This window comes from Cyprinus carpio, chromosome A20, assembly GCF_018340385.1.
Source record: "Cyprinus carpio isolate SPL01 chromosome A20, ASM1834038v1, whole genome shotgun sequence".
Lineage (NCBI taxonomy): Eukaryota > Metazoa > Chordata > Actinopteri > Cypriniformes > Cyprinidae > Cyprinus > Cyprinus carpio.
In genome coordinates, this window is record NC_056591.1 from 22307493 (window position 1) to 22330438 (window position 22946).

The window sequence follows — 22946 nt, forward strand, 5'->3', positions numbered from 1 at the left end:
AGGTTCTTGATCAGTAATATTATTTTTTTTTTTTTTAAAGAAGTCTCTTCTGTTCACCAAGCCTGCATTTATTTGATCCAAAATACAGCAAAATCAGCAATATTGTAAAATATTTTACTATTTAAAAGAACTGTTTTCTATGTGAATATCTATTAAAATCTAATTTATTTCTGTGATGCGCAGCTGTATTTTCTTCATCATTACTCCAGTCTTCAGTGTCACATGATCTTCAGAAATCATTCTAATATGATGATTTGCCGCTCAAAAACATTTATTATTATTATTATTATGTTTAAAACAGCTGAGTAGAATTTTGTCAGGTTCTTTGATGAATAGAAAGTTCAAAAGAACAGCATTTATCTGAAATAGAAATCTTTTGTAACATTATAAATGTCTTTATCATAACTTTTGATCAATTTAAAGCATCCTTCCTAAATAAACATATTAATCTCTATAAACCCCCCCCCCCCCCCCCCCCCCCCCCAAAAAAAAAAGAATCAAAGTTTTTAAATGGTATAGTTTATAAAGTTACAAAAGCTTTTTATTTCAGATAAATGCTGATCTTTGGATCTTTCTATTCATCAAATAATCCTGTTTTAAATATTAATAATAATAACAACAGCAATAAATGTTTCTTGAGCAGCAAATCATCATATTAGAATGATTTCTGAAGATCATGTGACACTGAAGACTGGAGTAATGATGCTGAAAATACAGCTGCGCATCACAGAAATAAATTATATTTTAAAATATATTCACATAGAAAGCAATTATTGTAAATAGTAAAAATATTTCACAATATTGCTGCTTTTGCTGTATTTTGGATCAAATAAATGCAGGCTTGGTGAACAGAAGAGACTTCTTTAAAAACATTTTCTTACTGTGCAAAACCTTTTGACTGGTAGTTTACTCATTTATTTAGATTTTTTGTATTTTATTTGTATGTTTTGGTCACTACATATTTCCCGTGCACAGTTCGGATGACTTTGCTGTTATTTTAAAACATGCTCTTGTGGAAAATCCTCCTAAAGTTTGAGTAGGTGTGTCCGAACAGCCTGAACACATGCGCGTGCTAAAACGGGGAGGAGAATCAAACCCCAGTCAATAATGAAGCCTCAATATGACACGAAGCTGCTCGAATAGTTTGTTTACATATCAGTCGTGAGTTTGACGCGCCCCTCTGACGCTCCGCGGAGCGACGGGCGTTTCATCTCCCCTCGGGCGAATGACTTTACAAAGAGTTTAAATAAAGTTGAAGAGTGTACACAAAAGGAAGAGTCGCACATGGCTGGAGTCGGCGGTAAGAGCGCCGTGTCGTTCTCCGTGTTCAAGCGCTCGTTCTCGCTGCGCGGCTCCCCGCGCTCGTTGCTGACGGGCGGGCGTCGGCTGGTGCCCCGTCCTCCTCACCCGCTCCGGACTCACCGACGCCCCGCGTATGTGTGCTTCTCCTGCCAGGACTCCATGAGCGAAACCCTGCGGACCTGCTACGCGTATCTGAACCAGACCAGCCGGAGCTTCGCGGCGGTGATCCAGGCCCTGGACGGAGAGCTACGGTAAGACCCGCGGAGCGCTGCGGGAGAGGCGTGACCTCCGCCGGTAAACAACAGCTGTGCAGCTGGGGTGTAGAGAAGCAGATGCACATTGTGGCTGCATTTAGGTGTGCTTTACTTGTTTGCAAGATTTGTGGTTATATATAAATGACCTTGAGGAACATGTGCTTTCTTAAGAAGTATAGATAAGTCACACACACACACACACACACACTGCATAATACAAAATATTCTATAACAAAATATATAAATCTGCCATTTTGCATATCTATTTTTGTATATACACACATGCAAAAGAGCAGATTTCTATAGTTCCATGCAACTTGACTTAAAGAAGTCATACAAATCTGGCATTTTGCATGCATATGCACTGCTGTTCACAGTTTGGGATCATTAAGACTTGTAATGTTTTTAAAGAAGTCTCTTCTGCTCATCAAGGCTGCATTTATTTGATCAAAAATACAGAAAAAACAGTAATATTGTGAAATATTATTGCAATTTAAAATAATGGTTTTATATGTAATTTATTTCTGTGATGCGCAGCTGTATTTTCAGCATCATTCCTCCAGTCTTCAGTGTCACATGATCTTCAGAAATCATTCTAATATGATGATTTATTATCAGTGCTGAAACTGTTTTGCTGCCTAATATTTTTTTTGGAACATGTGATACTTTTTTCAGGATTCTTTGATGAATAAATAAAAAAAAAAAACAGTATTTATTTAAAATATAAATATTTTCTAACAATATAAATCTTTATTATTACTTTTTTAATCAATTTAAACACATCCTTGCTGAATAAAAGCATTTCTTTAAAAAAAAAAGAAAGAAAGAAAGAAAGAAAGAAAGAAAAAACTGACCAAAGACTTTTGAACGCTAGTGTATATTGTTAGAAAAGATTTCTATTTTAAATAAATGCTGTTCTTTTTAACTTTTTATTCATCATACAATCCTAAAAAAAATATGATAATAAATCATCATATTAGAATGATTTCTGAAGCTCATGTGACACTGAATACTGGAGTAATGATGAAGAAAATTAAGCTTTAATCACAGAAATAAATTACATCATAAGGTATATTAAAATAGAAAACCATGATATTAAATTGCAATAATATTTTACAATATTACTGTTTTCTTTCTGTATTTCTGATCAAATAAATGCAGCCTTGATAAACAGAAGAGACTTCTTTAAAAACATTAAAAACCTTACTGACCTTACAAACCTTTGGACAGCAGTATAGAACAATAGATAGATTATAGATAGATAGATCACACACACAATGCATGATACAATATATTCTCTAACAAAATATATAAATCTGCCATTTTGCACATCTATATTTGTATATATGTACAGTATACACACACATATTCATAAGAGCAGATTTCCATAGTTCAGTAGTTTATCATAGAAATTTTAATGATTAAATCTGGTATTTTCCAAACACACACACACACATAAAATGCAAGATTTCTTTAAATTCTATATCTTGTAGACTATTTAAATCTGTTATTTTGCATGCATCTAAAAATGAGACACTCTGTCTTTCTGTTGTGTTGTGTTCATATCATCAGCTCAGGACAGAGCGTGTTTGTTCGCTCTGTGTCGTGTTGATCTTCATGGATGTTAAATCATTGTCGTCTCTCACTCAGGCATGCTGTGTGTATTTTCTACCTGGTTCTGCGAGCTCTGGACACGGTGGAGGACGACATGAGCATCCCGCTGGAGAAGAAGGTCCCGTTGCTGCAGGACTTCCACACGTTCCTCTATCAGCCGCAGTGGAGCTTCAGCGAGAGCAGAGAGAAAGACCGGCAGGTGCTGGAGGACTTCCCCACGGTCAGTCAACACATACATCACAACTATATCCTCATCTAAACCTTAGGAACAGACTCAGTGAAACCTGTTTTAGGAGCATTTTTTTTAGGAGTTTTTGTATTATTTTGTAAGCTTTTTGGCATTATGTTGATGATAATTAAAAGCATTTTTTCCCAAATTTCTTTTTGCAGTGATGAAGCAAGTATAACTCTCATTATTCTCAGCGATGACTCTTATTACGGTTATGAAATTAAATGTGTGTATATATATATATATATATATATATATATATATATATATATATATATGTGATGATATATATATATAATATGTTATTTTACATTTTTATTGCATTACTAAGATAGATATACTGTATATATATATATACACACACACACACACACACATTTAGCCATTTTAATAATATGGAATTTTTGTAAATTAAAATTATAAATTTTCCATTAATAATTATTAGGGCCGAAAACGGAAACCGAAAATGCTTTGTAATAATTATTTATTATTTTATGAAATAATGTAAAGTAATTTTGTTAAAGTTGTTTAACAAAAATGTATAAATTTTTATTAAAGTAATAAAATTGATTAGAAAGTGTATTAATATTAAATATTAAATATCAGTATATTATTTTTAACAGAATCTGATCTAACTGTTTATTTTATTTTTTATGAATTATCCAAACAATATATATATAGTCCTACAAAGCTATTATTATCAGAGCATGTGAGCAGAGCAGTGAACGAGAGGGGTATTTATTTTATTTTTTTTGGCTCCTATTTTCAGCCTTTTTTCTCTTTCATCCGAGAACCGAAAATGCCATTTTCTGCTGATAATTTCCTGCGGCCGAAATTTCGGTGCATCCCTATTAATTATATATTAATGACTATAACTGTCATTGTTCTCAGTAATTATTGTTATTACTGTAATGAACATTTTACATTGTTGCATTTAATATAATATAATATAATATAATATAATATAATATAATATAATATAATATAATATAATATAATGTTTAATACATTTTATTACTTAATACAGATTTTTTTTAAATCAACAAAAATCAACAAATTTAATTTAGTATGAGAATGGCCATTTATGTATAAATCTATTAATATTAAAAAAAAAAAAATCGTAAAAAAAACATTAAATAAAAAAAAAGCCTTTTTTTTTTTTTTTTTTTTTTTTTTTTTTTTTTTTTATAGAGTGAAAAAGTCCTGATGTGAACCCCTGTTTTCGTGTGACTCACTGAAACAGCAAAGAAGCAATGGAAATTTATTTTTATTTTAACTTGCTGAGCCACATTTTTCTTCATTTTGTAGTTTGCTGCTTTTGTAATCACACTTCTGCTTTTAATAGCTTCTCTGTTGTGCATTACTTTATGCTTTTTTGTTTTTATTTCATGCTGTTCTGTTTTCCTCAGATTTCGGTGGAGTTCAGGAATCTGGGCCAGGAGTACCAAGACGTGATTTCAGACATCTGTCACCAGATGGGTGTGGGAATGGCCGAATTCCTGGAGAAGAAGGTGTCTTCCATGGAGGAATGGGACAAGGTAAACCTTACAGACGTATTTGAAGTTTTTTCATCTGCATCGTTGCGTTTGAAAGCACTTCTGACATTCTGCGTGAGACGTCTGTCATGTATAATGTTGTGAACGTCTGTCTGGCTGTGTACAGTACTGTCATTACGTGGCGGGTCTGGTGGGGATCGGTCTGTCCCGTCTGTTCTCGGTGTCCCAGCTGGAGGACACTGAGGTGGGCCGGGACACGGAGCTGGCGAACTCCATGGGTCTGTTCCTCCAGAAGACCAACATCATCAGGGACTATCTGGAGGACCAGCAGGAGGGAAGGGCTTTCTGGCCGCAGGAGGTACAAGCCTTTAACGCTCTCGTCCCGTCCCTGATGCGCTTCACTGACCGTGTTGTTAATTTGCAGTAAAAAACGGCAGCTTTGGTACAGTAGCAGTATTTTAGGTTTAACTGGAGTGAACTGAAATTTATGGTATTTCATTAACTGATATAATGTTAATATTCTATTTAGAGTAATAAAACCTGTTACTTCAGTATCATTGATATACCATTATAATTTTTGTTAATATTTTGAATGAGATATTATTTGTATATTGTCGGTTTTTAAGTATGTCTGTTTATTTAGTACTTGTTTAGTACTTAAACTAAACAAAAATGAAAAATTTTGCCTTGGCAACTACAGTAGCTGAAATAAAATAAGTTTTAACATTTTAATGTTTTATTTTATTTCTGTTATTGTTTATTTTATTTCAAGTAATACATTTTTTTATAATTATTGTTAGTTTTTATTTTCAATTTTAATTTGAAAGTTTTTGTCATTATAGTGTTTTTGTCATTTTTATATGTCTGCGTATTTTTTATTACGTTTTTTTTATTTTTTATTTTATTTATTTATTTAAATAGGTCCATTTTTTTTTTTTTTTTTTTATGTTTTTTCTTTTTTGTTTTTGTTTATTTATTTTGTTTTGATTTGGTGTATTTTTTGTTAAACCAAATTATTTATTTTATTTCAGTTAATGTTTATTTTTATTTGAAGTAACGAGTCATTTTTATAATTTAGCTTTTTTTTTATTTTTATATTTTCTGTTTTCCTTTTTTGATTTTGATTAAAGTTTTAGTAATTTTTTTTGTATGATTTTGTCAGTTTTTATATGTGTGTATACATGTTTATTATATGTGACCCTGATTACAAAACCAGTCTTAAGCCAAAAATATATTGTATGGGTCAAAATTATCGATTTTTCTTTTATGCCAAAAATCATTAGGATATTAAGTAAAGATCATGTTCCATGAAGATATTTAGTAAATTTCCTACCATAAATGTATCAAAAATGTGTTATAATTAGTAATATGCATTGCTAAGAACTTCATTTGGACAACTTTAAAGATGATTTTCTCAATATTTAGATTTTTTTGCACCCTCAGATTCCAGATTTTCAAATAGTTGTATCTCAGACAAATATTGTCCTATCATAACAAACCATACATCAATGGAGAGATTATTTATTCAGCTTTCAGATGATGTATAAATCTCAGTTTTAAAAAAATGGACCCTTATGACTGGTTTTGTGCTCCAGGGTCACATATGTCAATTATTAAGTTTTTGTTGTTTTAAATTATTTAGTTTTATTTAGGCCACTGAAAATTCTAAATAATAATCAAAAACAAAAATATATCAAACATTGATTTTCCTGAAAAAAAAAAAAAGTTACATTTCAAGGCTTTTGCCTGCGAAAATGAAGGGCCCAGAGGGTTAAAATCCCGATCATGTTTGACGGTGCATGTGTGAATGTCTGCTGCTTCTGCTCCGCAGGCCTGGAGTCAGTTCACGGAGCGTCTGGAGGATTTCGCTCATCCTCAGCACCTGAGCTCCGCTCTGTCCTGCCTCAACCTGCTGGTGACCGATGCCCTCCACCACGTCCCGGACGTCATCACATATCTGTCCCGCCTCCGCAACCAGAGCGTCTTCAACTTCTGTGCCATTCCTCAGGTCTGATTTATTTCTGACACTGACCGATGAGCACTGAAGCTTCATCAGTTACAGGTCCGGTCAGGTCTCACACAGCGGTAGTGCGATGCTAAGTTATCTAATGCTTTAAAAGTGCAGATTATAGAAATGACACACAGATGAATGCATGGTTTTAAAAATGTGTTCCACTGTGATGCTTTACCATAGTTTTTATATGCAAACATGCACTAGATGCAGTGTTGTTGTCATTAACTAAATCTAAAATTACTGAAATGAATATAAAAAAAAAAAGTTAAATAGGTTAAAAAAGGTAAATATATAAAAAGTTTAATTTTGTTTCAGTTAGTTGCGAAGGCAAAAAAAAAAGGCAAATTTAAATTTTTTTTTGTTTAGTTTAATTTCAAGTACAAAAATGGCCAAAACTAAAATAAAAATATACAAAAGCTAAATAGACATAAAAAATTAAAACTAATAAAATGGACTAAAACACTAAACAAAATGAACACAAACTAAACGATTAAAACTATAACTAAAGTTTAATAAATAAAAATTAAAACTCATTTAAAAAACTTTTTATTTCAGCTGTGAAGGCAGAAGGACTGCAGTTACTTAAATTAGAACTGAAATAAAAATTAATAATAACTAAATATAAATATTATTTTAAAAAACACAACAAAACTACAAAAACGTTTTAATTAAAAAATAAAAAATAATTCACAATAGAATATAAAAAGTACACTTATTTTATTTCAGTTACAAATGCAGAATATCTTATTTCTGTTTAGTTTAAGTTGAAGTACTAAAATTACTAAAACGGAAATAAAAAATTTATAAAAACTAAAAAGACATAAAAAACTAAAATGACTAAAACACAACAATATTACAAAAACTTTAGCTAAAATGAAAATGGAAAATATAAAAATACAAACAAATTCGAAATAGAATATAATAAAATTATTATTATTTTTTTTTTTTTTTTTGTGGGGGGAGTTTTTATTTTTTTTTTGATTTGATGTGATCTATAATAAATATTAGTAAAACTGAAATAAAAAATTAATAAAAACTAAAAATACATTAAAAATCAAAAATTTATTAAAAAGACTAAGGCATACAATAAAATTACCGAAACAAACTAAAATAAAAATAAAAAATGGAAAATATAAAAATATAATAATAATTATAAATAAATAAAAAGATAAAAAAATCTAAAATTAATTTAAAAAAGGACTAAAACAAAACAAAATTACTAAAACCAAAATGAAATGGAAAATATAGAAAAACTAAGCAAGAAATATACATATTTAAACAAAAACAACTAATACAAGTACTAATAAAAATACATTCTAAGCTCTCCTGGTGCTGGCTGTAATTGTGCTGCTTTCCTCCGCGCAGGTGATGGCCATAGCGACTCTGTCGGCGTGTTACAACAATCCTCAGGTGTTTTTTGGGTGTGTTGTGAAGATCGGGGGGTGTGGGGGTGTGGCTCATGATGCAGGCTACAAACATGAGCGCCGTCCTGAGCATCATCGCACAGTACAGTCAAGAGGTGCGTCCTGAAACACATTTCTGTCATGACAACTCTCAGAGGGACTGGCATGGTAATGTACATGACGGTGTTAATGTATTTGATCTTTGAGACTTGCTACTGCCAATACATTCACAACATGCTGCTGTGAGCATGTAAGAAATACTGCTGCTGCAGATATAACAACATGAAATATCCCCCATATACAGTAGCATACATGAATCACCACAGATCTATACAGGTGGAGCTGGGGATGGTGGAGGGTTTCTGAAGCAAGCTGCAACTGCTACAGCAAACACTAGTTATATATTTGAATGTTGAGCAGCGAGCTCATTGGCTACCGATACAGGAGAGAACCAATCAGCTGTGACATGTGATAATGATGTCATTAGGTCAGATTGAGTTAGATTTATCGGACTGCGCCATCTAGAGTTTCATGCCAGAACTCTAGTCTTCCGTACTGCAGCCGTTTAATCCGGTAATCCTCATCTCCTCACAGATCCTGCAGAAGGTTTCCGTCACGGACCCGTCCCGGGAGAAGACGCTGCATATCCTGAGTCTCATCCGAGAGAAGAGCCTGTCTCCAGCCGCGCTGTCGTCCCGCGCGCACCACATCTCGCCGGTCTACGTCTCGGCCGTCATGCTGTTAGCCGCGCTCAGCTGGCAGTATCTGAACGCCACGGCCGGGCAGCCACCGGGGGGCGCAGACATGCATGGGGGCTGAGACATTAATGGACGATGAGAGCATAGACGGCGCAGAAACTGCCAGAACAAAATACTTGAAAAAGGCATGAGTTTGGGATGTTTAGTTTTATTTTCTATTATGCTAAAAGTTGTTCAGGTCATTGTCACCCCATAATCAAAATAAATAAATAAATAAATAAAATAAATGTTAAAAATATATATATTATTCACATTTATTTTTATTTTATTTTATTTATATATATAATATATAGATTATATATATATATATAAATAATATACTATATATATATTATATATATGGTATATATAATATATATATATATACACTGCCTTTCAAAAGTTAGGGATCAGTAAGATTTGTAATGTTTTTAAAGAAGTCTCTTCTGCTCATCAAGGCAGCATTTATTTGATCAAAAATACAGAAAAAAAACGTAATCTTGCAAAATGTTATTACAATATAAAATAATGGTGTCTATTTTAATATCTTTTATAATATAATTTATTTCTGTGATGCAAAGCTGAATTTTCTGAATTTTCAGCATAGTTTATAGTGTATAAATTGTCTTATGATATTATTATATTATTTTTATTTTTTTTTTTTATTTTTTATGTTTATAAAAGTTGTGCTGCCAAATTTTTTTTGGAAACTTCAATGCTTTTTTTTCAGGATTCTTTGATGAATAAAATTTTAAAAAGAACAGCATTTATTCAAAATATAAATCTCTGTGATCACTTCTGATCAATTTAACTCATCCTTGCTGAATAAAAGTTTTGATTTCTTAAAAAAAAAAGGAAAGAAAAAAAATGTACTGACGCCAAACTTTTGAACTGTAGTATATATTGTTAGAAAAGATTTCTGTTTTAAATAAATGCTCTTCTTTTTAACTTTTTTTTTAAATCAAAGAATCCTGAAAAAAGTATCACAGGTTCCAAAAAAATATTAAGCAGCACAACAGTTTCATCACTGATAATAAATCATCATATTAGAATGATTTCTGAAGATCATGTGACACTGAAGACTGGAGTAATGATGCTGAAAATTCAGCTTTGCATCACAGAAATAAATTACAATTTAATGTATATTAAAATAAAAACCACTATTTTATATTGTAATAACATTTAGCAAAATTACAGTTTTTTTCTGTATTTATATATATATATATACTGCGAGAGAGAGAGAGAAAATTTAGTTTTTATGTATGTAATATGTAGAAAAGTAAATGTTACTTTTAGATATTAAAAAAGAACTATATATATATATATATATATATATATATATATATATATATTATATCTATATATATATATCATAATATATTATATTGTAATACTTCTTAGCGCAGAAAACAATAATTGCAATTATTTTATATATTTTGTTTATTTACAGAAATCTAATATCGCCACTAAATTGTGTAATAAAAATAATACATTGTTTTCATTACACAATTTCTCAGTCCTGTTTTTAAATTTTTGTGAAAAAAATAAAATGTATAAAATATTGTAAACATTTTTATATAAAATATATTGTAAAAATAGTAATTATAAAAATAATGTAATTTTTGGACAAACTTTGAATCATCCAAAAAATACTATTTTATTTTTTCTTTTGATTATGGTGTGTAAAATGTCCCAGACATGTTCTTGACAGGTTTCATGAGATTCACTCGTGTGGTTTTGAGGTTTGTCACACATCGGATGGCTTCAGATTGTATGTTTTCAGAACATGTGTGTGCAAACGTCAAAGGAGTTTATCATCTGTCCGCTCTCATCTCAACACTGTGAAACACTGGATTACGGTCTGGTTTTTGGCTTTTGTTGGTGAATTTTTATTTTTTCATTTTGTATATTTTGTAATTTTTTGTTAATGTGTCAAATATCTGGCATTTGAACTACAGCAGACGACTGTAAAGTGTCCTTAATATTCAGCTTTTATGTGGAAAAGCTAGCAAGAACTTTGTACATATTAAAGATCGGTTTAATTAGCATTGCTATGTAATGTGGGAGTTTGATTTGTAAATATATTTAGAGATAATAAATATATTAAAATTGTAATTCTTTGGATTCATTGAATGTTGATGTGTATTGTAGCACTTAGGAACTTAGCAACTCCCTGGCAACCACTCAAATTACCTTAGCAACACTCTAGCAATGACCTGGAACATCCTAGCAACGATAACACCATTAGAAACCACTTAGCAACACCCTGGCAACTACTTAGATTACTTTAGCAATCACTTGGAGAACCGTAGCAACCACCGAACAAAATAGCAACACTCTAGCAACTATTAACACCTTAGCAACACCCTGGCAACCATCCAGATTACCTTAGAAACACTCTTACAATCACCTGGAACACTGTAACAACACAGCAATGCTCCAGCAACTATAACACTTTAGCAAACCCTTAGCAACACCCTAGCATCCACTCAGATTACCATAGCAACATAACCTGGAACGCTGTAGCAACATCCAAACAGTGCTCCAGCAACCATAACACCATAGCAAGCACTTAGCAACACCCTGACAACCACCTAGATTACCTTAAAAACACTCTTACAATCACCTGGAACACTGTAACAACACAGCAACATCCAAGCAACACTACAGCAACTATTAACACCATAGCAACCACTTAGCAACACCATGGCAACCATCCAGATAAGCTTAGACACTCTAGCAATCACCTGGAACATTGTAACAACAGTCAACAACTTACTAGCAACGCTCCAGCAACTATAACAACATAGTGTCCACTTAGCAACACCTTGGCAACCATCCAGATTGCCTTAGAAACACTCTAGCAATCACCTGGAACATTGTAACAACAGTCAACAACTTACTAGCAATGCTCCAGCAACTATAACAACATAGCGACCACTTAGCAACACCATGGCAACCATCCAGATTGCCTTAGCAACACTCTAGCAATGACCTGGAAACAGTCAACAACTTACTAGCAATGCTCCAGCAACTATAACAACATAGCGACCACTTAGCAACACCATGGCAACCATCCAGATTGCCTTAGCAACACTCTAGCAATGACCTGGAACGCTGCAACAACACAGCAACATCCTAGCAACGATAACACCATTAGAAACCACTTAGCAACACCCTGGCAATATCTCAGATTCTGTTCGCATATCACTGGCGAACCGTTCACTTGGAGAACCGTAGCAACCACCGAACAAAATAGCAACACTCTAGCAACTATTAACACATTAGCAACAACCTGGCAACCATCCAGATTACCTTAGAAACACTCTTACAATCACCTGGAACACTGTCTCCAGCAACTATAACACATTAGCAAACCCTTAGCAACACCTTAGCATCCACTCAGATTACCATAGCAACATAAAGTAATAACCTGGAACTCTGTAGCAACATCCAAACAGTGCTCCAGCAACCATAACACCATAGCAAGCACTTAGCAACACCCTGGCAACCATCCAGATTACCTTAAAAACACTCTTACAATCACCTGGAACACTGTTACAACACAGCAACATCCAAGCAACGCTACAGCAACTATTAACACCATAGCAACCACTTAGCAACACCATGGCAACCATCCAGATAAGTTTAGACACTCTAGCGATCACCTGGAACATTGTAACAACAGTCAACAACTTACTAGCAACGCTCTAGCAACTATAACAACATAGCGACCACTTAGCAACACCTTGGCAACCATCCAGATTGCCTTAGAAACACTCTAGCAATCACCTGGAACATTGTAACAACAGTCAACAACTTACTAGCAATGCTCCAGCAACTATAACAACATAGCGACCACTTAGCAACACCATGGCAACCATCCAGATTGCCTTAGAAACACTCTAGCAATCACCTGAAACATTGTAACAACAGTCAACAACTTACTAGCAATGCTCCAGCAACTATAACAACATAGCGACCACTTAGCAACACCTTGGCAGCCATCCAGATTGTCTTAAAAACACTCTAGCAATCATTTGAAACACTGTAACAACACAGCAACATCCTAGCAACACTCCAGTAAATATAACACCATTGCAACCACTTAGCAACACCCTGGCAACCATCCAGATTATCTTAGAAACACTAACACATAGCAACCTCCTAGCAATGCTCCAGCAACTGTAACACTAATGAAACCACATAGCAACACCCTGGTAACCACCCAGAGCACTCCAGCAGCATGAAGAAGGTGTATTTTGTATAAATGTGAGATTTTTGTCTTTGTTGTTGTGATGAAAGTAAACACCATTCTGAATCAAAAGGTCAGGTGTTTGTCTCATGTTCATATCTGCAGACATAACACTTTCTCCGTGTCAGACCTTTGCTTGTCTTGTGATGTTGTAAATGCCACCTGACAGTCCGTCACATGATGTTTTACTGCATGAGGGTTTTTTAACGGAACAAATTTCACATTTTGTCACTTTGTGACTCTTCAGTTTCAAAGACAGAGGAACAGAATCTAATGCTCAGGTAAAGTTTGCTTTTTCAATATTAAAAACAGGATATCAGTGTTTAAAATGAATGATTTGAAATAATGTGGCATGACAATTGTGTAGCATAATCCTTTACAAAAGTTTTATAGACTTAGAAACATGGTTAATCAAATGTTTCTATTGATAATCTATATTTCTAATATTTCTATTGAATATTTTATTTAAATTGAAAAAATTATTTAATTTTTTTATATTTCCACGACATTGTAATAGGTTTTAATTAAAAAAACTAAAAAACAAATCTAAATAATGGTTTTAATTTTGCATTTAATTTTTTATTTATTTTATCTCATTTAAATATATTTTATATTTTAATGATTAATAGTCATCATTTTATTGGACTTTACATGTCTTTTTTAATACAGATGAATATTACAAACATGGTTAGTCAAATGTTTCAATGACATTGTAACAAGTTAAAAAAAATCAAAATAAATATGTAGTATGTATTTTAATTTAGATTGTGTATATAGTTTGCATATATTTAAATTGTAAGTTTTAATTTTTAAATCAATAGCTTTTTTTATTAGTCCTGATTTGTCTTTTTTATTCACATGAATATTACAAGCATGATTAATCAAATATAATAAATCTTTTAATTAAAAATTTGTATTTATGCATTTTATTTTTCATTTAGATTTTATCAAATTGAAATATATATTTTTTTTATTATAAATAGTCTTCATTTATTAAAGTTTCGCTTTTATTCACATGAATATTACAAGCATGGTTAATCAAATATAATGAATCTTTTAATTAAAAATATGTAATTATGCATTTTATTTTTCATTTAGATTTTTTCAAGTTTAAATATATATATTTTTATTATAAATAGTCTTAATTTTTTATAGTTTCATTTTTATTCACATGAATATTACAAACATGGCTAAGCAAATATCGCAATAAAATTGAATACAGTTAATTTTTTATAGTTTCATTTTTATTCACATGAATATTACAAACATTGCAAATTATTTATTTGAATATTTTTTTTTTTTGTTTATTGTCTAAATAATTATTTTGTATGGTTTCTATTTTGTTTATTGAAATTTTATCTCATTTTTTTATCATTTTAATTAATAGTCTTATTTTTTATTTTTTCATTATTTGAGGAGCCGGTGAGCTCTGTTCGCCTCACCGGGGTACACGTGACGGCGTGTGGTGACGTGCTAACAGAGTATGCGGGTAGTAGTGTTCAAGTCCGGCTCGATGTGTGTAGATACCATGTGGGAGCAAGGAACGCGAAATTGAAATACCAGAAGTGGGTCAGCGGATGACAAACAACCAGACACCAGATAAAGTAGCAGACAAGCGGGAGGGACAGAGGCGACAGAAGGGAACACCTGGGTATCGCGCGCTAGCCAGGCGAAAAAGGCCAATCAAGTGACTAGCAAAGCGCATTAGAGAAATATAGAACTGCACAGAGGCTAGCACCGCGGGGGAAGAGCGGAACTTCAGAGGATGAAGAACTGAAACAGAAACAATAAAGTGGGAGGGCTATGGTGAGAAGAAAAGGGTGTGAGCAAAGAAAAAGAGACAGAGTGACGAAAAAATGCGGAGATGCCATGTGAATGTGCGAGCGAAGAGAAAGTGTGCAAGGACGGGCATCTCGGGCCTCACCGCGGCCGCCCCACTCTCCGCTCGCGGGGGGGGGGGTCACAATGATCATATCCTTCCCATTTCAAGCGCCCGCAGCTCTCCGCTCGCTCACATGACATGATCAACTTCATCAACACGGCCAAGACCACGTGGACAGTGAGAGTTTTTCTTTTTTTTAAGTGTTTTTTAATGTGTTGTCTGCTCTCTCTTCCTCTTTCTTACTCCTCTCTCTTTCGTTTCTTCACAGGCGGGTGTCAACTTCCAGGACGTGAAGTACGAACATCTGAAGTCTCTCTGTTTCTTTTCGGTGATGGTGGTGAAGGGGACTGGATTGTATGTTAGTTGAGTTAATATATTAGTTTTGTTGTATTTTATATTATATTATGTTCTGTTCTGTGTGTGGTATGATAGAATAAAAGTAGATTTTATTCTAAACTGGTTATAAACAAGATTTAGAAATAAATTACTAAATGCATTTGATTCTTTGATTGTTGTGCATATAGTTCAATCAGTAGATCACTGTGCTTGTTACGCCAAGGTCACGGGTTCGATTCCATGACCACAATGCATCTGCCAAATGCATAAATGTAAATTTGTATTTGCTTTATTGTATTGTAACAACAAGTGGATTTTACATGATTAATTATTTAATTCGCAATCATTTATTGGAAACTATAAACATAAATAAGTATTAGTATCTCATCCTCAGGGTTTATTTTCTAGAATACAGTATATTATTAATTAAACAATTAAAAAAATACAATTCTTATTTTGGTAATGAGAAAAAAATTAAGATATATATTAATGTATATTAATTTATGCTGATTTTCACTACACAGACAATAAATAAATAAATAAATAAATAAAAAACATTTACATTTAGATTTACATTTTACAATTGGAGATATTGTACAAACAAAATGTACATTTGTTGTTTTATTTATTCAGATTTTATGGCAATATTGTGCAAATAATTTGATAAATTGTTAAATAAATAAATGTAATTTACATATTATATTATTAATATATTATGATAATATTCTAAAATACAGTATATTATTAATTAAACAATAAAAAAATCTTATTATGGTAGTGAGAAAAAATAAAGGTATATATTAATGTATATTAATTTATTGCCGATTTTCACTAAACAGACAATACATTTTTACATTTGGTAATATTGTACAAACAAATTGATTGTACATTTATTGTGTTATTTATGCTGATTTTCACCACAAACAAACAATAAATAAATAACATTTATAATTAGAACTATTAATATATTATGGTAATATTGTGCAAATTATTCAATAAATTGTTAAATAAATAAATGCCATTTACAGATTATATTATTAATATATTATGATAATATTTTACAGATAATTTTATGTACATTCATTGGATTTATTTAATGCTGAATTTTTTGTGGAAAGTGTTTTTGTAAAGTGCATGTCGTGTAACAGAATAATGCATTATGAGTCATTTATTGCATTGACAAACCTACGAAAATATATAGAAAGTTTTTTTAAATTAAATATTAAATTAAATAAATTAAAATAAAGAAAATACATTAAAAATACAAAATAAATGTAATAATATTTATTTAAATATTTGTAAATATTTAAATACATTTTAATTAATAAAAAAAATAAATAAAATGAATAAATCGTGTCTTTTGTCCATCTGTAGGGTGAAACACGCCACCAACATGAAGCTTCCTGCCAGCTTCGACCCGAGGACGGAGTGGCCTTACTGTAAGACTATCAGTCAGATCCGGGATCAGGGCTCCTGCGGCTCCTGCTGGGTAAAAACCACCTCCTACACTCATAGCATGTGTGTGTGTGTGTGTGAGCGAGCATGTGTTTGTGTCCCGCAGGCGTTCGGCGCGGTCGAGGCCATCTCTGATCGTATCTGCATCCACAGCAAAGGGAACGTGTCTGTGGAGATCTCAGCTGAAGACCTGCTGTCCTGCTGCGAGGAGTGCGGCTTCGGGTGCGTCTGACCACGAAAAACACACAGAACAGCAATGTATCAAACCTTCAACCTTCAATATCAACTCAATCATTCCTCATCAGATGATCTGAGCTGCTCCCTCCGTTACTACACTGAACTAAAACTAAAATAAAAAAACATTCTTGTAAATATAACTTAAACTTATTTCAGCTATTTGCCAAGAAAGCATTTTGAATTTTAATTTAATTTAATGTGATGTGCTAAAATAAGTACAACTAAAAAAAATAATAGGAAAAAAAATGATAAAAATATAAATAAAAAAAAAAAATGAATGAAAAGCCACAATAAATTATTAAAACTTTAAAATGAAAGTGAAAATAGAAAATATACAAATAAGATTTAATTCAAAATGTGAACAGAAACTATAATAGTATATTAATGATCCTGAACTAAACTAGCACTGCTCTGTACTCTTACTGGATGACAAATCATGACTCATTTGGTACTTTATATCAAAATACATAAAAATAAAAATAAAACAATGTGGTTTATAAAATAAATTAAAAATATAATAAATTTTATAAAAATAATCAAATACATTTTTTTAAATGTTTAAATAAAATAAAAATATTTATTTGAATATTTTTTATCTTGCATATATATATATATATATATATATATATATATATATATATATATATATATATATATTTAAATAACAATAAAATAAAAAAATATTAAAATAAAATTTTAGAATTTGTGTTTTCTGATATCTGAGATTAAATGTTTTAGGTTGCAGACTAAATAAGTGGATAAATAAATAAATAAAATTTTTAAAAGAATGTTTTAAAAATATTGAAATAAACTAGGTGTAGTGTTTCTGAGTTCTTTTTAAACGTTTCTGCTATTAGGAATTTTAGTTGAGACAAAATCTGTATCAGATCCTCGTGAAATGCTGTGATGTTTGTTTTTCCCGAGGCAGGTGTTCCGGAGGTTATCCATCAGAAGCTTGGGATTACTGGACTAAATCTGGGCTGGTGACCGGAGGACTTTATGGCTCTAACGTGGGTGAGTCTGGATCAGAACAGTGATTTCATCGTAAAAAGCTGCATGTGGATCTCATCTGGATCTTTTCAGCCTTTCAACAAGAATAAACGAACTGAAGCTCATAAAATAAAATAAAATAAAATAAAATAAAATAAAATAAAATAAAATAAAATAAAATAAAATAAAATAAAATAAAATAAAATAAAATAAAATAAGAATAAAATAAGAATAAAATAGTTGTAGAATTGTGGAGGTATTCCTGAATGTTTTTAGGTTGCATAAATAAAATAAAATAAAATAAAATACAAAATAAATATTATATTAGAATAAAATAGTTGTAGAATTGTGGAGGTATTCCTAAATGTTTTTAGGTTGCATAAATAAAATAAAATAAAATAATATTAGAATAAAATAGTTGTAGAATTGTGGAGGTATTCCTGAATGTTTTTAGGTTGCATAAATAAAATAAAATAATAAATAAACATTATATTAGAATAAAATTAAATTAAATTAAATATTAGAATAAAATAGTTGTAGAATTGTGGAGGTATTCCTGAATGTTTTTAGGTTGCATAAATAAAATAAAATAAAATTATATTAGAATAAAATAGTTGCAGAATTGTGGCGGTATTCCTGAATGTTTTTAGGTTGACATAAAATAAAATAAAATAAAATAATATAAAATTCTAGATTTTTTAAAGAATTAAAAAATATAAAATATAAAAAAATATATTTATAAAATAGTTCTACAAATAGTTGTAGAATTTATGAGGTTTTTGAACATTTCTAGGTTGCAGACCTAGAATAAAATAACATGCAATATAAAATAAATTAAAAAATAAAAATAAATAAATTAAAAACATTTTAAATAAAAATAAAAATAGTTAAAGTTGTGAGGTCTCTTTGACCGTCTCTAGGTTGCAGACAGTTTGCTGTCCCGTCCATTTTTGCATCCTGTGATGATCGGGAGTGGACGGGGTGGTCAGCCTTTGTGCATGAGGTGGACGGGACGCGGCCGCCGTGCTCCGGTGAGCAGGACACGCCTCAGTGTAACGCCGCCTGAGGCTGCATAAGCGGCCGCCGTGCTCCGGTGAGCAGGACGCCTCAGTGTAACGCCGCCTGTATTCCTCAGTACAGCGTGGGTTATAAAGCTCTGGCCCTCGAGGTGCACTTTCCTGCAGAGTTCAGCTCCAACACTAATCAAACACAACAGTCTCATCCAGCTAAAACAGTTACAGGCAGCTGAGTTTGATCAAGAGTGGAGCTAAACTCTACAGGACAGTGGACCTCAGACCCCTGCCCAACTCACGTTTCGTGTCTCTTCCGCCTCCTGCAGGCTATAAAGCGTATAACCTTCCCTCGGACCAGCAGCAGATCATGACTGAGCTTCACAGCGGGGGGCCGGTGGAGGCGGCCTTCACTGTCTATGAGGACTTCCTGCTCTACAAGAGCGGTCAGAACACGCTTTAATCTTTCACAGTCATCTGCACAGGGCTACACAACATGATTTGCTTTCATCTCTCAGGTGTTTACCAGCACGTGACCGGCTCTGAACTGGGCGGACATGCTGTCAAAGTCCTGGGATGGGGAGAAGAGAACGGGACGCCGTACTGGCTGGTCGCAAACTCCTGGAACTGTCCTGGGATGGGGAGAAGAGACACAACGTGATACTGTTAAACTTGAAAGGACATTTTGGGGGAACTTAATTCTTTTTTGGGGGAAATTATCATTAGATAATCATTTTAATAATAATAATAGTTTATTATTACATAAATGTATTATTAATTTAATTTTTTTATGTTTTTATTGTTATTTTTTTTTATCTTTTAATTATTTTTATTTAATTAAGAATGAATACGTTTTTTTATTAATAATAATAATAATAATTTATTTTTATATCATTTAATATTATCATTTATATTATAAATTATTATAATTAAATGTTCTAATATTCTAGAGACGGAGAAATGCTTTTTTCGTGTAGCCAGTTGCAGTAACATAAAGTTGTGCAAGACAAACAAAGTGAAAATTAATATAAAAAATAAATATAAATATAGACATTACAGCGGGGTGCGAAATGTAAAACAAGACCAATAATATATAGAAAAGTGTGTGTGTGAGATAAATAGAGGTGAATACTGGGAAAATACAATCACCACCGTTACATAGAATATACAGAAATACAAAAACTACATAAAAAGGTATGTCTGAGGTGTCTTGGATCTCTGTTTAAATGTTTCTAGGTTGCAAGAATCAAATACAATAACATAAATAAATAAAAGCTTAGCTTAAAAATAAAATAATAAAATAAATCTAAAGAAAATAAAAGAAACTAAATAAAATAAACAAATAAAAATAAAACCATAAAATAAAATAAAATAAAATTTAGAGTTTTAGTTTTAGTTTTTTTTTAACAATTCTAAGTTGCAGACCTAGAATAAAATAACATACAATATAAAATAAATTAATCAGAAATTTATTAAAATAAATAAAACATATTACAATTAAATAAAGATAGTTCTTAATAAAATTATAATAATATATTATTATTAATAATGTGTTATTACTTTGTTTTTGTGAAAAGTTTGTTTTTACATAATAGTTTAATTTTTAATAATGATATTGTAATAAATATGATAATGCATTAATAGTAATACAACTTATTATTGAAATGTATTTTTGTTTTTTTTTTTTTTATAACATATATTTTGTGTGTGGAAGGGTTTTTTATTTTTATATAAATATATTTTAATATAATATAAAAAAAAATTTTATTTTTTTTTTTTTGATATATATGTGAAGAAGGCAGTCATTCCTCACTTCATTTAGTTCATCTTGATGTACTAAAATAAGTAAAACTAAAACAGAAATAAAAAACTAACACGTATTATATAAACATTTAAAAACAGCAAAACTTTAATTTTTTTATCAAAAAATTAAAATGGTTATAAATGATTCAAACTTGAACTAAAATGCAGCTGAAAACAGTAGCATGTGAGTGAAGCTGGGCCTGCAGTCAGTGCACATCTCTGTGTCTGCAGGTTATTTTAAGATCGTGAGAGGCCGGGATGAATGTGGGATCGAGAGTGAGATGGTGGCTGGTGTTCCTCAGCTCTGAACAGATGCACATCACGACTGACTGCGGGATGCAAACCATAAACAGAAATAAAACTCTATCTGCATGTGTCTCATTGTTGTGGTTGATGCATTCTAAAATAATATGCAACAAATCATTCAAAGCAAAACTCTCATTGTGGTAATGTGAAAAATAAAGATTTGTCATTTACATTTTATTATGGTATTTTTATTCTTTTTTTTCTTTTCTTGTTTTTTAAATGCTTTTTTTTTAATACAAATGTTGTTTTTTGAGTGTTTTGTTTTTTTATTTTTTTTGGGTTGTTAATATTTTTTACCCAGGTGCTGGGTAGTTTTTCTCTAATTTTTTTCACAAATGATGAACGAATGATGAAATTAAGGTACTGTACAGTATGCATTACATTGTGTTCCTATCAAATTATTACTGTATAAATACTAGCGATGGTGAAATGAAGCTTTGCCATTTTTGGACTGTTTCATATAATAAATCAATTTGTGCTTCAAAAACCATATAAAGGTCTAAAAAATTAAAGATGTCGTTGTACTTACACAAAATATGAATAAATGAGTCATTTATGAAAAAAAGCATGCCACTCTAAAAAATGCTGGGTTGTTTTTTGTTTTGTTTGGGTTTTGGGTGTTGGTTTAGTTTTTTTAATTTTTTTTTTTAAATTTTTGTTGGATTAGTTGGTTTTTTAGATATTTTTGTTGAAACAACCCTGCATCAGGCATATATGATCAAAATAAATGAAGATTAACATGAGCAATGCTTATTATTATTATTATATTTTTTTCATAAATTTATTTGCAGAGTCAGCACAGTGACATTTTTATTTTTTTATGCTTTTTGGCTGGCACCTTTTGACCACAAGATGTCATTAATGTGCAATGAGTTAAAAAACTTCGATTAAAGACCCATTTTACGATACAGCTGAAGGGAAAGAGAACGAAAGCGAGTAATTGAAGTGATTTGTGGCTCAGTGCTTTCTGGAGACTCGAACTGTTTCGAACGATTCAGTCCGATTTTGTGAATCGGTTCAAAAAAGAACCGATTCAAAAGAATTACTGCGCTCCTTGACTGAAACTGTTTTTGATGTACCTTTTCAAACATGAATACGAGATAAGTCATGAATATGTCATTTAATTAAGCCAACGCAGTTTTCTAACCACAGATTCCCATTTGCTGCTCCTGTCACCTCCTGCAACCTTTACTGAATTATACAGATTTTATGATTTTAAAAGACTGACTTGACATAAATACAAATATATTGTATATGAACAGTTCTTGTCCTGGATAAAACAGATGTTAGAGTGCATTTTTATTATTTAAAAGGGAAAACCTTCTGACCCATCACTATGTCAAAAAACAACCCAACAAATAGGTTAATGTATAAAACCCAACAATCTGGGTCATAATAGCTATACATAATATAATATTATCAACTTGATATTACAGTGCTGTCAGAATGAAAGTCCAAACAGCTGATAAAAACATCACAATAATCCACACCACTCCAGTCCATCAGTTAACATCTGGAGAAGACAAAAGCTGAAACAAATCCAGCATGTAAGACGTTTTAACTAAAATACATAGAGTCTATATCCATAATAACACTTCCTCCAGTGAAAAAGTGCATCTCCAT

General features: G+C 31.5%; 1 protein-coding gene and 1 pseudogene across 1 annotated transcript; both read left to right on the plus strand.

Annotated features, from left to right (window-relative positions):
• The first annotated feature begins 901 nt into the window (after positions 1–901).
• Positions 902–9146, plus strand: LOC109065791 (annotated as a pseudogene).
• Positions 9147–15168: 6022 nt separating this feature from the next.
• LOC109065792 (cathepsin B-like) lies at positions 15169–21500 on the plus strand. Its single transcript, XM_042778343.1, has 11 exons — positions 15169–15198; positions 15295–15363; positions 15455–15540; positions 16897–17011; positions 17084–17199; positions 18143–18228; positions 18998–19009; positions 19125–19254; positions 19440–19660; positions 19733–19843; positions 21207–21500. Exons 1-11 carry the CDS (start codon positions 15169–15171, stop codon positions 21323–21325), a joined length of 1095 nt encoding a protein of 364 aa, XP_042634277.1. The 3' UTR covers positions 21326–21500.
• Positions 21501–22946: the final 1446 nt, after the last annotated feature.

Coding starts and splice junctions, on each gene's coding strand:
- LOC109065792 (XM_042778343.1), top strand. CDS start 15,169: ATGCCATGTGAATGTGCGAGCGAAGAGAAA. Junction 17,012..17,083: donor GCTCCTGCGGCTCCTGCTGG/GTAAAAACCACC, acceptor TGTGTCCCGCAG/GCGTTCGGCGCGGTCGAGGC. Junction 17,200..18,142: donor TGCGAGGAGTGCGGCTTCGG/GTGCGTCTGACC, acceptor TTCCCGAGGCAG/GTGTTCCGGAGGTTATCCAT.